The 15288-nt window shown below is 40.4% G+C and overlaps 1 protein-coding gene across 4 annotated transcripts in view; it reads left to right on the top strand.

Annotated features, from left to right (window-relative positions):
• The window catches only part of sbno2b (strawberry notch homolog 2b), a 46727-nt gene that overhangs the window by 7082 nt on the left and 24357 nt on the right, over positions 1 to 15288 (top strand). For 2 of the 4 annotated variants that reach the window (XM_077533230.1, XM_077533229.1), the window contains exons 2-4: positions 3422 to 3646; positions 3730 to 3818; positions 6324 to 6453. In XM_077533230.1, the coding sequence (XP_077389356.1) occupies positions 3539 to 3646; positions 3730 to 3818; positions 6324 to 6453 (327 nt within the window). In that variant the 5' untranslated portion in view covers positions 3422 to 3538. Of the gene's footprint in view, positions 1 to 3421; positions 3647 to 3729; positions 3819 to 6323; positions 6454 to 11976; positions 12180 to 12240; positions 12315 to 15288 lie in introns of those variants that run through there. The other 2 variants (XM_077533231.1, XM_077533232.1) reach the window with 2 other exon arrangements.

Below are 15288 nucleotides of genomic sequence, written 5' to 3'. Positions count from 1 at the left end.
CATAACCAACTAACAGCCCTCTTGCTGCCGCGCAGGAAGACGGCTGGGGCTCTGATAAATTCTAACCTGATTACCGCCGATGCTGACTGACACGCAGTTTACTGATGAATGGCCGTTGTGTTTAGCTGTAAATAGTTTTTGTCAGTGAAGAAAGATGCAGGAGTGATGGAAGCCAGCAGAGCCTTAGAGGAAGTACAGGGAGTCCTCTGTTAAATGGTTCAGTGGTAGAGTGGTCGTCTCGCAACTCAGACATTGTGGCTTAAATTCTGTACCATTGTGACCATGTCAAAGTATCCTTGAGCAACATACTGAGCCCCCAAGTTGCTGTGTCATCAGTAGGTGAATGAGTAGTTGAATGTAAAGCGCTTTGAGGGCCTCGTAAGGTGGAAAAGCGCTATCTAGAGTACCACGTACCTTTTAAGATGGTGCTCCATTTTTACGGCAGCAATGTTACCCGGATTTGTAAGTCGGATCGTGCTGTAGTCAAAAGCAGTAGTGAAATCAAAATTACCAGAGATGGGCAATTTACAAAATCTTCATATTTTCAGTCCGGACCAATTTGAAATCGTCAGTCTGTCATTTTATTTTAACCACACTAACATCATTACTTAGTCACCAGTTATTGTGTGTGACAATTCTTTGGAGATTCCATGCTTGTCTTTTTAGACATTGTAAATCTTTTTTTTTGCAAGAAAGCCTGCACTTTTATTTTTACCCCTGGGAAAGGGGGTCATTTTGTCATCATCGCTTTCTCTGTCACTCTGGATTACACAAGAACCAGAGGGTCAATTTTCATGCAACTCAACTGAGTGTGTGTGAAGTAAGGACAGGACCAGAGGGGGAAGCGATGACATTTGTGGAATCATTCGCGGCTTTGAACGTTGAAGAATTCTGGTTCTTAATTTCTCAGGAAATGACATGGCCCTTCAGGGATAATTTTGTGTGGCTCTAATGTTAGCTGTGCTATCAGTTAATGGGCAGTAATGATAGACTGATTAATTACATGCGAGCACATACCCACACGCACATACGCCCAGGTTCCTCGTGAGTGCTAAGCATGATTTAGCAGCTTAAGGAAGTCACACTTCCTTGGATGATCTCCATGTGCCCTGGCAGTCACTGACGCTCACCCGGACCACCAGCGCACAACCACATGCTCACCAAGCACACACTGGATGCTATAAAGCCAGCAGCATGCGTCTTGTGTGTTTTGAAGTGGCATAAGTGACTTTTGTCTGTCAGACACGCAGAAATCAAACGCTGCGATTCATCTCAGATTTTACAGGTGCCGTTATTTGCCTCATCTCTCCGAACGCAGCTTTGGATTTAGGCCACCCAGAGATAGAGCTAGGGGGACTCAGGAGGAGATTATACAGAACTGTGGTAATAAACAGATTGAAAAGATAACATGCATAACTGATTTCTGTCGTTCCGTTTAAAAGTAACCACCATGCAGGTTCGAGAATGAATAATGTACTTGCTATTTTTTTTGATGAATGAGCTCTTTGTTTCCTCTGTGCCTCTGTGGCCGTGTTTTAGTTATTAATGTTTCATTTTCTGTTGGTCTATCCGGCCTAGCTCCAGCGCCCATCCTCCTACTGATAACACTCCTCACCACCTCCCACTTACGATGTGTTCGTCTGTGTGTGTGCAGAGGTTAGTAGCTGTTGGAGGTTTATGGGATGAAAATATCTGGGATCAGTCTTAAAATGATCAGTATTAATTATCCGCGCTGGACTGTGGTGAGAAAGCCATGGCATGGATTTTACCACCACATTGCTAGCTATGTTTATACTAAGATCCAAGCCACTCAAGCTGAAACAGAAGACCCAGCATTGAAATGCCTTGTACACACTCCCTAGAGAAATCGGGATCTTGCATCCAAAATTGACCTCGTTTCCACATTTTTCCACCCATTAGGGTGGAAAAAGGACACCCTTTACTGGCTATGGCAGTCCTGTTTGCACAAAGGATGAATGAATGAGGCGGTGTAATTCACCACCATTAATTTTGCAAAGGTTGTGAGCACAGTAGGTCTAATTAGGGCTGCGAAATATACTCCAAAAATATTGTCATCGGGGTAATGGCATGTGTAATTGCGTATCGTAAAGTTGTGCAATAAATTAATATTTTCATACAGTCAGGTAGTACATAAATATTTGAACATTGACACAATTTCCAGTATTCCAACTCTGTACACTACTCTAATGGATTTGAAATGAAGTAATCAAGATTTACTTAAAAGTGCAGTGACCATTAACCCCATTAATTTTGGAAAACTTTATTTACAGTAGAAAACTATATATTTACTTGCTTAGTTTTGAATTTAGCTTAACACATGCTGATGACCCTGGAAGTTCCCTACAATTTCTGTTAAATTTTTTAATTAAACAAAGATGTCTATTGTTTATATGTTTACATTAAAATTAAATTAAAAGAAAGAAAAGTTTTTTACAGTATTATTTTATCTTTTACTGCAAATGAATATCGGCTTGAAATATCCGACTAGAAGTAAAGCAACAGTTCGTTACTATAACTCTGCTTGTATCCATATTGTATAAAAGGAATGCATGAGGATATCTAAAAAGAAATAAATCCCATTGCTGGAATACAAATCATGAATTCCTATATTAAATGAAAGACATGACAAAAAATTTATCTTGATTAGGTATTTGGCCTATGTAGAGCAGCCTCAGCCTGAAAAAAAAATAAATAAATAAAAAATTGCCTCCCTGTGTGCACGGTGAACATATTGGGTCTCGCGCACACGCACACACACCAAGACAGACAAAGGCCCTCTTATTTCGACCCTCGTGAACTCTATTACAGTTTATTACCCAAGCTTTGTCCCCAGTGAACACCCTGGCGTATGTCCGGGCAGAGTGGGGCACTGTTGCAAGAGTGAAGTAAGGTAGAAAGATGGGGGAGGGGGACGAGGTTACACACTTGATTAGGGTGGTGGCGACTCTGGCGAGGGAGGGTCGCAAAACGCTATGCGTGACGGAGTACGGCGAGATTGGATTGATTCAGCTGTCAAACAGGGTGAGATTTGTGGGATGTTTTTGCTGAGGAGCATCAAAAGGAGTCCACTGTGCCTCAGGCTGTTTTAAGAGGCGGTTCTCAACATCCTCCAGAAGTCTGCTCTGACTTGAGACACACTTATGGGCAAAATTATTTGAAGTGAATTTTTAGTTGTTAAATGTCAATGACGTTCACCACGGGTCATGCCGTTTCTAAAGATTATTTTCACATCAAAAACATTTTTTCAGTCTTGTTTTATAGTTTGAGGTGTCACAATTGAGAGGGAAAAAACATGTCGTCACTGTCACTGCTCAAAATGTTTCTCTTCACAAACAGCTCATTTTGCTCTAAGCTCTAAACTGGCTGAAAATATGAGGAACTCCATGTTGTCTTTTTACAGGTCATGGAGAGTATTTTTCCGTGCTAGAGGTACAATCTGGGACGCAGCCAGCCGCAGGGTTGCCAGTTTGGCCCGTAGCAGAAGTTATCTCGTGGTCATGTGTGCAACTCCAGTCTGATGCCCACCCTGCCCTCATCGCTGGCCATGGACGGGGAGAACTACCTGCATCCAGAAGGCCCTCAGCTGGACACCAGCTTGTTCTCTGTAGCCTCCTCAAACATGGAGGTACACCAAAGCGCCTTATATGCGCCTCTTCATCTGCTGTTTTTTTTCTGCACATGAACTTTTGTTTGTTTGTTTGTTTTAAGAGTTCCCTCTTTGCCTCCTCTGGCCCCTGGAGGTCCTTCTCTCAGCAGGGTGGATACAGCGTGCACTGCCCTATGCAATCTGGAAACCAGTAAGCTGTTTTGTTACAACCAACAATGGCAGACTGTTTTGGTGTATTTATGCCATTTTTGTCATGCTGCGATTTTACTGAATATTTTCTATTTTTGAAATGATCTCCTTGGTCATCCTGTTGCTCGGTAGTTTTACATGATTTGCAATGTTTGACAAGTGGATGTTAAGTGTACTTTTATATCCAGCACTGTATAACAGATAGACTGCTGCTATTGGTGGGGAGTAGGGCTCGCCCACAAATAGCGAAAATCCACACATAATTATTAATTGACGGCCATTTAAATTCATTGGTAAGAAAAAAAAAATAGTTTTCCCCCAAAAAAATTCTTCAAAAACTGCTGAAAAACCTGCAATGTGTTTTCCACTAAAAATGGGGGAGTAATCAGAAATGTCTTCATTGGAAACTGACAACTGAAACAACAAAAATATATTAGTATTTATTTATTTATTTACCTGCTGTAATTGCCCAAACATAAATGTGATCGATGAATCTTTTTACAAAGTTTTTTTTTTTCGCTCATTGTTTCCAAGCGCTAACGTTTTGTACTCCATTTTAAAGAAGTTTGTGAACAAAATAGTTTTGTAACAGCCTCTGATGGAAGTGAATCAAAGTATACCGGATACTCTTACTTGTTGACACTGCCTGCAGACAGACTCGATGGATGATTGCAACCTGTTGATAGCATGCAGGTTTCATATTTCACAATTGTGCTGGCTGGATGGAAGAGACTCCTCACGGTTACGTAATATCAGGCGACATTGTTACTGTCGACGTCCAGTAAAGTGTACCCGTTTCGTGCCAGGTACGTTGCCTTCGCTATCGTGAGAATGAATATTTCGCAAGCGTTGGCCTTTAGGCTTTTTTTTTTTTTTTTGGGTGGGGCGTACTGAAGGTTTAGTTTGTACTTTGTACAATAGTACCGCCAATGTCGTCATTAGATAAACCCATTCCCTTTTTCATACTCGTCTCCTCCTCAATAAGTAAAGCCACTTCCAGTTTGGTCGTGTTGCCATCTGAAAGCCCATAAGGGAAATAACTGTCAAAATTGACAGTGCTCTGAGCATGCAATTATTTTCCTACCGTCTAGACATGGTGAGAAGCTACAGTAGACCAGTCAATGAATGAACTCGCTCAAAAGCAACCAAACCAAACCGGTTAAACATGTCTGACCATTTTGTATGTGTTTAAAGTTTGTGTAAAGCATCATACACTAAAATATGAGGATGAAGTGAAGTCAAAGTCCGTTTCCCACTGCACTTGTTACAATCGGCAATGTGGCACCGCGCCACAAGGTGGTGCTTCTTTATTTTTGTGTGGAAGTAGTTTACTTTTTCCTTTTTGATGAAGAATGTTTTTGTTTTTGTATGGCAACTCCAGCCTCCGCCTATTACACACTGTTTGGAAGCTGAGCAACCAGTGCTAAATATGGGCACGCTTGCACTGTCATGCCGACGTCCCCGGCAGGCTATCTCGCCTATATGACTTGTCATATCATGTCATGTGATTGCTTTAAGGGACCGGAGGAAAGGGTTTTCCAATTTTGGGAAAATGTTTCCATTTGTTCGATTGCATCAATTGCTTGGAAGCAAAAGCATGCAAGGACAATTGTGGGATGCTTGTCCATCATCAACAAATGTTGCTTTTCAACACAGTATTTTTGGTCAGCCATGACTTTTTTTTTCCCCATTGCCTTGCACAATATTTGACCTTTTTTTTTTCTTTCTTTATCTTCCACTGTTCCGGTGTGTTAAACCATCCCATGATCTCTGACCCGTGCTTGAGGACAGCGAGACAAATCCTGCAAATAGCTTTGGCAGAGCACAGTGCCACTGAGCTCTGACATGTGATTGGTGGACAAGCAAAGTGGCTGTGCGCTACAACGGCTCCACCTGAATAAATGTTTGCTTTTAGTAGTTGGGTGTGTGCAGTATTCACCTTTTTCAAAGCACAGAGGCTCGTAACGAGATAATTAGCCGCACTCACGCAATGAAGTGGAATTACCTTCCGATGGTGGTTGGTTCACGTTAATGGTTATAGAATAGAAGTATTTGTTCCTTAATTAAAAAAAAACATTTTAGTCATGCTAGTATAACTAAGTTAATCACTAATAAAACTCAAAAAAAGCAAAAGATGTCTGTCATACGTAATAGAAAGGGCACAGGAAGTAGTTTGCAGAGAATCTGTATATCGTTTGTTGTTTACATTTTCAAATGAAAATAACCGTTTTTTGAATCCAACACAAAAACAAACAAAATATCTTTAACGATACTGAAATGGAAGAAAATGTCAAACATCCGTCCGGCATCAGACTCTAAAATGACTAAACATGTGGACGATGTTAATGAAAATGAATCTTAAAAAAATGAATGAAGTTTTGGAGTGTTCAAGGTTCCTTTCTACATTTTCCCAGGCCTTTACATTATGATGCAGCTCAGAGATGTAACTACAACTTTTTTTTTTTTCCCGAAAAATGAAGCATGACCTCTCCCTCTTTCTCTCCAGGCAATACCACTCGAACAGCAGCAGCGCTACCACCGCCACTACACCGGATGTGCACCTTGACATGTACTCTGCGTTCTCAGATATGGATTTCTCCTGCCTCAACCTCCCCCGAAACGGCGATTTCTCCCAGGTTGGTGAATGGCGAGGAGTTAAAGTTTCTTTCTCACTTATCAGAAGGAGGGATCTTGGCTTTTCATCCCTTCTTCCTCCTGTGTGTATGCATTCATTCACCTTGCCTAATGTACCATAGAACCGACTGATTAAAGCCTTGTGTTGTCTAGACAACCGCAGCGCATGTTCGCACATGTCCTCACAGAGACGCTGTAATTTGACATTCTTCTACATGTAAACTCAACCAGAATTCAAGCTCAGAGTTGTTTATGAACCGTTTTAAACGTTTTTAAACAGGGATGTCTGAAGTGGTTTGGGAGTATCCTTACTAACCCGGCATTCTGGCAGAGGATCACACTAATCCATAATTCTGTTGCATTTTTGTGTCTCTGCCAGTGTTTTGAACAATTAGCACCACACTGGACGAGTTTGTAAGATGAATAAGATTAATTAACAAGCGCTACTATTACGAGGCAAAATCTTAGCACGGTTTGATGTTGTGAATTGTAATACTTGGAAGTTACAATCAATTATAAATGGAAGAGGAATTTACCTGAGGACCTCTGAAAAGCCTCAAAACAACCCACTGATGCTGATGATTTATAATAATTCGGTCACTCGCCGCATCATATTTTGTCAAATATGACCCACAGAGGAAGGACTTCATAAATAAACGGAATGGGCTCTTCTGGGAAAAAGATTCACCACCCCCGCTTTAAAAATATTTTGCTGAAAGTGTGGCATTCCATCATGTTTGACGTCTTATTTCACGTCTACTGATAAACATCAGCTTCTGCCTCTGTCTAATGCTATCTCATTTATGGACAGAGTGGCGGCAATCAGCGTGACAAGCTATGATCGATACACAGCCCTTGCTCAATCATGGCATGTGACGTGACACGCCTTTGCATTTATGTAATTTATCAATTGTAGGATTTGTAGACTCTGCAATGTCCTTTTCAAAACTTCCCACGCAGACTAGAGTGGAGTTTGTGAAATAAAGCGCATTAAGAAATAATGCTACTGTATATACAGAACCGCCATAATGGATCACAATCATTCAGTTCTCTATTTAATTGCCACAAACAGCTGACATGTATCATTTCAACATACTTCCTTTGCACCAATTACCATTTTCCTACCATCTTGTGCGATGGTGGTGGTAAGGTATTACAGGAAGAGCCGAAAAATCCTGAATGGGGGAATGGGAGCAACAATAAGTTCCATAGAAATGCAAATAGGTACTTTTGTAAATAGCTAATTGCATATACCCTAAGGTTAACAGAATTGTACATTAATTGAACTAATCAGAAAACCTGTGTTAACCGTACAGACATTTTAATTGACAGTATTAGTAGTAGTAGTAGTAGTATTGCAGAGCTGTTGAAATTATTATCAAGTGTTATTGATAGTTTAAGACACTTATGTTAGCATCTGCTTGTTAAAACACTTGAGATTAAATTAATTGTTATGCTACCCTTTTTTACGGACCAGCCAGACATTTTTCTACAACCAGTTCCATTTCCTGGTCTGTGGCTATCATTGCACTTTCCTTTAGATGCTCACTGAGAAGATTTATTTTAGGGCAAAATTCTGTTTTGAATTCAGAATTCTGACACTTTACTTCAGCGTATTTTCCCAGTTCATCAAGTTTACAGCTGACGATGGACTCACACCCACACAAAACACACCTCCCAGTTTTACTTCCATTTTACATTTGATGTGTGTCTAGATAAGTGTGATGTTCTGTAGAAATGATAAGTGTTTTGAAATGTGTGCTTGTCCTTGTGAACATGTGCTAGATATTTTGTTGTTTTCTTTTTTTTCCCACACAAAAATATAAACCCTTTGCAAGCAGACAATCTATCTTTGCTGTGTGTGATTATGTGTCTGTGACTCTATGTGTGAAGGAAAATTAGCTTTTCTCACCTGGACTTCCTGGTTGAACCTACCGTGGGAGCCACACAGACACACAAAGTACATCAAAGGTCCTCCAATTTGTGCTTTGTCACCTGACTGTTCCGGTTTTGGACACTCCCTCTAATGAGAGGGGTGCAGGCAAAATGAACGTCACGGGGTTTGGCCAAGCAGGAATTAGCATTCATTTTGTTTCTGGGCTGTACTTCAGGGTCATTACGATGTTGGCGCAGGGCTGACACACACATACTGTATTGGATTTTATTGTTTGTCCATTTGCACGTAGTGTTTTCAAGTGGGCCTTATTCAATAATAGTATGTTTACATGTCCTGAACACCTGAAATAGACTGTGGCCAGGGATTGTTGAGCCATTAAAGATTTTCCTTTCCAATGTCTTGATTCTTGCTAAGTCGTCAAGAATGAGGGTGGTTGTGTGGTTGTCCATTGATCTTTTCTGCTCTCCTGGCTGTCCGATGAAGTCTGTTTTTGTTTTGTGGCATTAAGGAAACAGACTGTAATATGATGGATGAGCAGAGAAGGGATTTGATGACAGCTGTCTAGGAGCACGTTTGCAGTATTTCTTTAGTCATTTGTTTAGAAGCGATATAATAATACATACAGTTGAGGCAAACACAAGTGGGATACAGTTTTCCTGGTAAAATATGCCTCAAGTCAAACACAACTTGTATTTACCCACGCAAAGCCATTCCACATAATTCTAAAAAAAAAATTACCCCAAAATTGCCCATCCCTTTCCAATGATATATTCGATTCCTTCCCATTCTACATTCAAAATGTTCAACGCATTCAGTTCACCTTGAGAACAATTTTCAACATTCAAACAATTCCCATATTTTCGTTTTCACTTTAGCGCCTTTCACACTTCTAAAACTTGTACGAGTATAAAATATATTTGTCTTATTCCTACTTAGCTGGTCTAAGATCATAAACAGACTGCCAAGAACCTACTGTGTTGCATGCTTTTTAAAGCGCTTTATAAATAAAGTTGAGTTGAGTTGAGAATAAAATCTTTGCTTCAGGTCCCTAGGATTAACATGTAAAAAAAATTGCTCCTCAAGTTAATGTGCTCATCAAAATGAAGTCATTGATTAGCAAAATGGCGCCTCAAAAAAAAAGTTATTTAGAGCCTAACACACCCAGCACTCCAATTGATTACTTTATTTTTGTTCTATAATGCAGTGGTTGATATCTTGCTATAGTTGTATCGTTATTCGGATGTTTGGAGGTTCTGCTGCAGCACTGATGATGTCTCGTGCTTTCCTTCCTTTACCCTGCTAAGCTAAAGGCTTGCGTTTGCGTGTTCATGATTCACTGAGTCAAGCCTCTCCTGGTGCCACTTTGCTTACTACAGGCACACACACATACACGCACACACTCCGGCAAAGGATTCCCACTTATACGATGACACCATGGACAGGCGCCACTCTGTCTATGAGATTCTTTTCTCCATTTCAGTCTCACAAAGATGGACATTACAGTATATTATCCTGACGTGATATCATGGATTCCTGGAAGCTGGGGGTGCAAATGGACCCCACTTGTCTCACCAGCAATGAAAGCAAATGACGTTATTTATTTTAATATCCTAATGTTCTGGTTTTACCGCGAACCTGAAGAGTTACTGTGGTGTTTGATCTGCTCGTTGTGCAATTATTTTGCCAACAGATGATCATGTTTTTTTTCTTGCTATGACAGCCTTGAATTCTGGTAAATAAACCTCCCTCTGGATAAAAGTGTGCAAATTATATGAACTCAGATAAATGTTGCTTATTTACCACATGTTCAACCTGCATGGGGCAAAGTGTTGTCATTTTTTGAGGTTTTGCAGTTTGTTGCAAAAAACATTTGGTATTTTCTCAAATGAACAGAACAGTTCAGTTTGCTGCATCTGCATCCTTGTTGTGTATCTACTCTTGATTTGATAGTTTTCCTTGTTAGCTTAGGACCATTTTATTATTGCATTCACTTCCGATTACCTATATACTCGTCAGCCAGGTATGTTTTCCAACGGATGGCTTTTTGTAAAATTCAGGTTTGTCTGCTACTGTAATGATTAACAGAGTCCTATCGATGCAGGCGTTGCATTGCCTCTGATTTGAGAACAGCACAACTTTTGAATAGAAGATTGGTGGTAAATCTTGGCTTGATAGCAGTCAACGAGTTACATTTCAAACCTGTTTTTCCAGTCAGAACAAATACACAAATAAATGTGTATAACTGCAGGCATTGTATTGGGGAACATTTTAACACACCTAACTGTCACACAAGAATGAACCGAAGTAAATCATTCCTGGAAGCAGGGGGTGCAATGGCAATAAAAAATATTCTAATTCTGATAAATTACTAAATAAAACTCCTCACTCTGATGGAAGCAGGCAGTTTAAAAATATTGGTGAAGTCAATGTTGTTGGTGTGTTCTGAAATGTATAATGGATGTATGTATGTTATCATCTGCATGCTAAAATACATTTTGTATATAAGTAATTGCATTGCTCATATTTTACTGAGAAGCCAGATACTTTTCTGCAGGGGTGTCAAACATACGGTCCGCAGGCCGGGTCAGGCCCGCAAAGGGGATTAATTCGGCCCGCGAGACAATTTTGTAAAGTGAAAAAAAAAAATGTATTGTCGGACCAATTAATCAGCCAGCCACAATCAAAAATATAAATGTGTAATTTCACAAGCAGTCCTCAGATGAGTAATGTAACTTGTACACGGAATCGCCCTCGAAGATATTATTTTACATGCAACTTAAAGTTATGGTTTGTTTAAATTTTTTATTTTTAAATCATAGACCAACATAAACGTTTTAAATATGACACAAATTCAATTACCGGTAACACAAATACATATGACAAGGATTAATGTCTTTATAACTTCATTAACTGTGCCACACAATGCATTCTGGGATCTATATATATGCAAAACGGGTAGATTTAACACGTCCGGAACTCATACAGGCGAAGTGTTGCCGCGTTTCATTTACATTCGTGTTATTTTCTGAAACAATAGATTACAGTTGAGCTCCGTAATTTAGGGCTGGCCCAAAAATCTGCGTATAATTGGCGACAATTGTTTTCAAGTTATATACCATTATTTTACCGATCCAGCCCACTTAGTATTTATTTTCTTCCATGCGGCCCCTGACCTAAAGGTTCAATTTTGATTCTATGGTTAAGCCCAAGTTGTTGTCTTTAGATGCTTCACTGTATATATTGTCAAGGGTAGAGGTCTCACTAGTGAGCTTTAACGGGAAAAAAGGGGCAAGAGTATGAATTTAGAGCAGCAACCAGACAGGGCATTAGTTTTCTAAATCTAATCATCGTTAAAAACAAAAAGAAGAAGGCCAATTAAATATAGCAATACACAGCGGCGTGCGAGGAGTGGCCGGGTTCAGAACGCAATTCTGTTTACACTACAAATGCGGTTGAGTTACACCATGTACAGTAAAATGGGTCTGACTGCCGGTAACTGTAGTCACTTACCAACAAAAGCATCATTTCCTGAAAGCTCCTCCTCCTCTCCTCCCTCCCTCTCCCCTCCCCTCCTCCGCTCACTCACTCTCTCTCAGGCCACCTCTTTGAGGAACTATTAGTGCACAACCACTATGACTTATCACTCAGCGCCAATACCCTAGCGCCCTTGTTTTAGACCTGGGTGGTGCTCATTGACCAGAGCGTCACCTCCAGCGTAGGCAGATGTGTTGTGTTCAAACAGAGAGGAGCCGTGAAAGGGCTGAGAGGGTCCCACTGGCTGTAAGGTGATTAGAAGCCCATGGATCAGGCTGCTGTACTCAGGGCTCCAAGGTGAAGCAGGAGTGTGTCTGAGTGTGTTTTGAGTGTGTGCCTATCCCCCCTCCCCTTCTAGCAGATTTTGGACCCATGTCGCTCATGCAGTTCTGGACTAAATTGTATTCACAGCTGGGACGGCCACTTCCCAAGGTATTTGTACTATTTACTTGTTTTGCCTTGAAATAGTCTTTGGAGTTGACCAAATTGTGGGTCAGGACCAAAAATGGGTTTATCAGCTTGCCTGAATGAAAAAAACGCTGTAACGTGTTTTATTGGTGAAAAGTCACTTATGTTATAGTGGTGTACACGCCTGATCTCTGTGTAGGTTGCGTCGGTTTATTTCCTACTCAGTCATCGTGTGGCTGTCTATCTAAGGTACCTTGCGCCCGAAGTCAGTTGCAATAAGTTACAAGCAAGCTGCGACCCTGAACAGGATCAACTTTATAGAAAATCGATACAGGGGTGTTTTATTGATCATCGTCAGGCAGGCGGACCATTCCTTTTGACAAAATATATTTTTTTTGTCATCTTTGTTTTTCATTATTAGTTTATGTATATAACTCTAAAATGAAAGCATGACAGGTCTTCCAAGTAGATAAGCACTTTATAACCCTTATTAAGGTTCTTTGTAATGGTGAAAATGTTCTCGTCACAGCTATGATCAGCCTACACTTCTGTCTGCAACTTTAAATGGACTTGATTGCTTTTTAATGGTGCATTCATAAGTGGGACTGTGTATCTGCTTTTGATCACAAAAAGTCAAATAAGGAAAGCTGGTCATGCAATTTTTGAACAGACTGCGCACTTCGCTCAGTGTTCCGCTGTCATCCTCAGCCAAACTCTTCTCATGTATTCAATTCCAGTAAAAGTAACAACCTGATATTATGTCAGGATAAGTAGCACTCACTTGAATGTTTTTGCATAGAATTTTAGGGTTGACCATTAACTCAAGACTGACCCCACACGTAGCCCAGCGCTTCACTCATGACAAATGACTGCCTGTCTCACGCATTCTATTCCGGGAAAAGCGAGAACCCGATATCATGTCATTCTATGTAGCACTCACTTGTGTATGTTCTGTTCGCATTTGCACTTTTAGCATCTTTGCCCTTGCATCATTAATTATCCGGACTTCAGCCTTGAGTAATCTCTGCAGTATTTTATAGTACGTGCGAGTTTGTTAGGAGGGAAATTAGCAGGAAGTCCTGAAAGCTGGAGACATAACGGGGCTGTCAGTTTCCTTGTTTCCTAGTTAAACGTCAACCATGACCTCTGAGTGCGCAGCTTACTGGAAGTGAATAAACAAGTGATGAGTTGTTCGCGAGTGGCAAATGCCATGGGCAGGATGTGTAAAAGAGAGTTTCAAATTTGCAATATTCTTTATGGTCTGATGAATCCATTGATTGATGATCATGGCTCCATAAAGTATGCTAATTATTGTTTATCATTTAAAATGGTTGATGCTCTTCATTGAATATATGTAAAATGTTTGAGGTTACCGAGAACAAAACAGACACTTAATAATGTTGTCTCGTTGTTACTGTTTCACTGCTAATGAGCAATTCCAGCTGCCTATCATGTGAACCCAAATGACGTGTTGATACAATGTGCTTTGTGTTTGACGCTGTTATTTATTTTCTTATGTTTTGCAAGAGCTTATGTCTGGTGACGCCTTTTCCACACATTTGAACGTGAAAAACAATTGAGGCATGATGGTTCTGTGATTGCCAACTAATGATCATGGCATTCATAGCTTCCCCATGGCCACAACTCAAATGCACTAATGTCATCATGTGTTTTTTTTTCATATTGTCATCCTTTTGTCTTTTGCTAAAGAGTATCCTGTACTTTATTTCTTAAATTTATCTTGTCAGCTTTAGCCCGCCACACACCAAGCAATGCCGCAGAAACCGACTGAATTGTCGCATAGTTTGCAGGATTCTGCAACTAGTTTTTATAATTGGAAGAATGTCGGCCACTTGTTTTGCTGTGATCTGATTTGATGTGAGGAAAAAAAATGCATGTTAACTTTCACCAAAAAAGTGCTATAAACGTAAACAAGACACAACAAGCTAACTTCTCCGACCCCGCCAGGCCGTACTAATTCAATATACAGTACAAATATTGTGTTTTACAATTATACCAGCCATAGTTATAATTTCATGTGTACCTGTGGCAAACAGCTTTATCCTTGACAATTTTGCCATGTTTTTGTGGTTCAGTAAAACTAATACAGTGTGGTACAGTATACAGTTTGTGGAGCCTGAAAAAAAAAATTCAGGATTGCAATTTTTCCGTTGCGGTAGATGTGTAAAGAGTGGCCATCTGTAATTTTTGGCAATGGTCCACTAAATATTACCAAAAGCCATTGAAATGTTGCGAAATTGCCATCTGAAATGCTGTTCTTGATTTGACCAAATTTAAATGTACTTCAGTCAGTAAGAAACACCCATTTATTATTATTGACTGGGATGGGTTCTTGAGATTTTATTTTTGGTACGTACAGTAAGTACAGTGTTCATAGTTGATATACAGTACTTGAGCATTTTTGTGAGCAAAATACTTTACAGATTTTCACAGTTTTGCTTCTTGGTCAGACCATGAGGTGCTAGTCTGATCAGTTAGTGGCCCCAGACGTACCTCGTGAACTTAGACATGGACGCTGTCGGTCAAGTTGTGTTGAATGCTTGGACAAGGTCAACAGCTGCACACGGAATATGGCTTGTTTCACTCAGCTGAGTGCTAGGGGAAGGTGATGTCATAACCCTCAGTTTGTCTGCTTCACTCGCACACCGTTTAGATATTGACATGCAGGACCACTGCTTACACTGCAAACAACAGCGACATCGTTCTCACTGACAGCTCAAGTATTTACTCCCCTTCCTGCTTAGGGACTTGGCTGGAAGGATGCCAAGTCCAAGATCAACAATAAGGCACAAATGTGAGGTTGAGGGATGGGAAAATGGGAAGTCTTTGGAATTGTGACGTCACTTGTTTGACTTCTCTGCTTTGGAAAAGCAACCAAGCGTGCAGTGCGTAGGCGGGGGAAGCCCTGAGCGTGGCCCGTCTTGTATGTGCTTTGAAATTCACCGCAATGTGGCTAGTGAACAAAATACCAGAGTTC

Source organism: Festucalex cinctus, chromosome 10 (genome assembly GCF_051991245.1).
Source record: "Festucalex cinctus isolate MCC-2025b chromosome 10, RoL_Fcin_1.0, whole genome shotgun sequence".
In the NCBI taxonomy this organism is placed as follows: Eukaryota; Metazoa; Chordata; class Actinopteri; order Syngnathiformes; family Syngnathidae; genus Festucalex; species Festucalex cinctus.
Note: the sequence above shows the minus strand (reverse complement) of the source record. Positions and strands in the feature narration are given on the sequence as shown.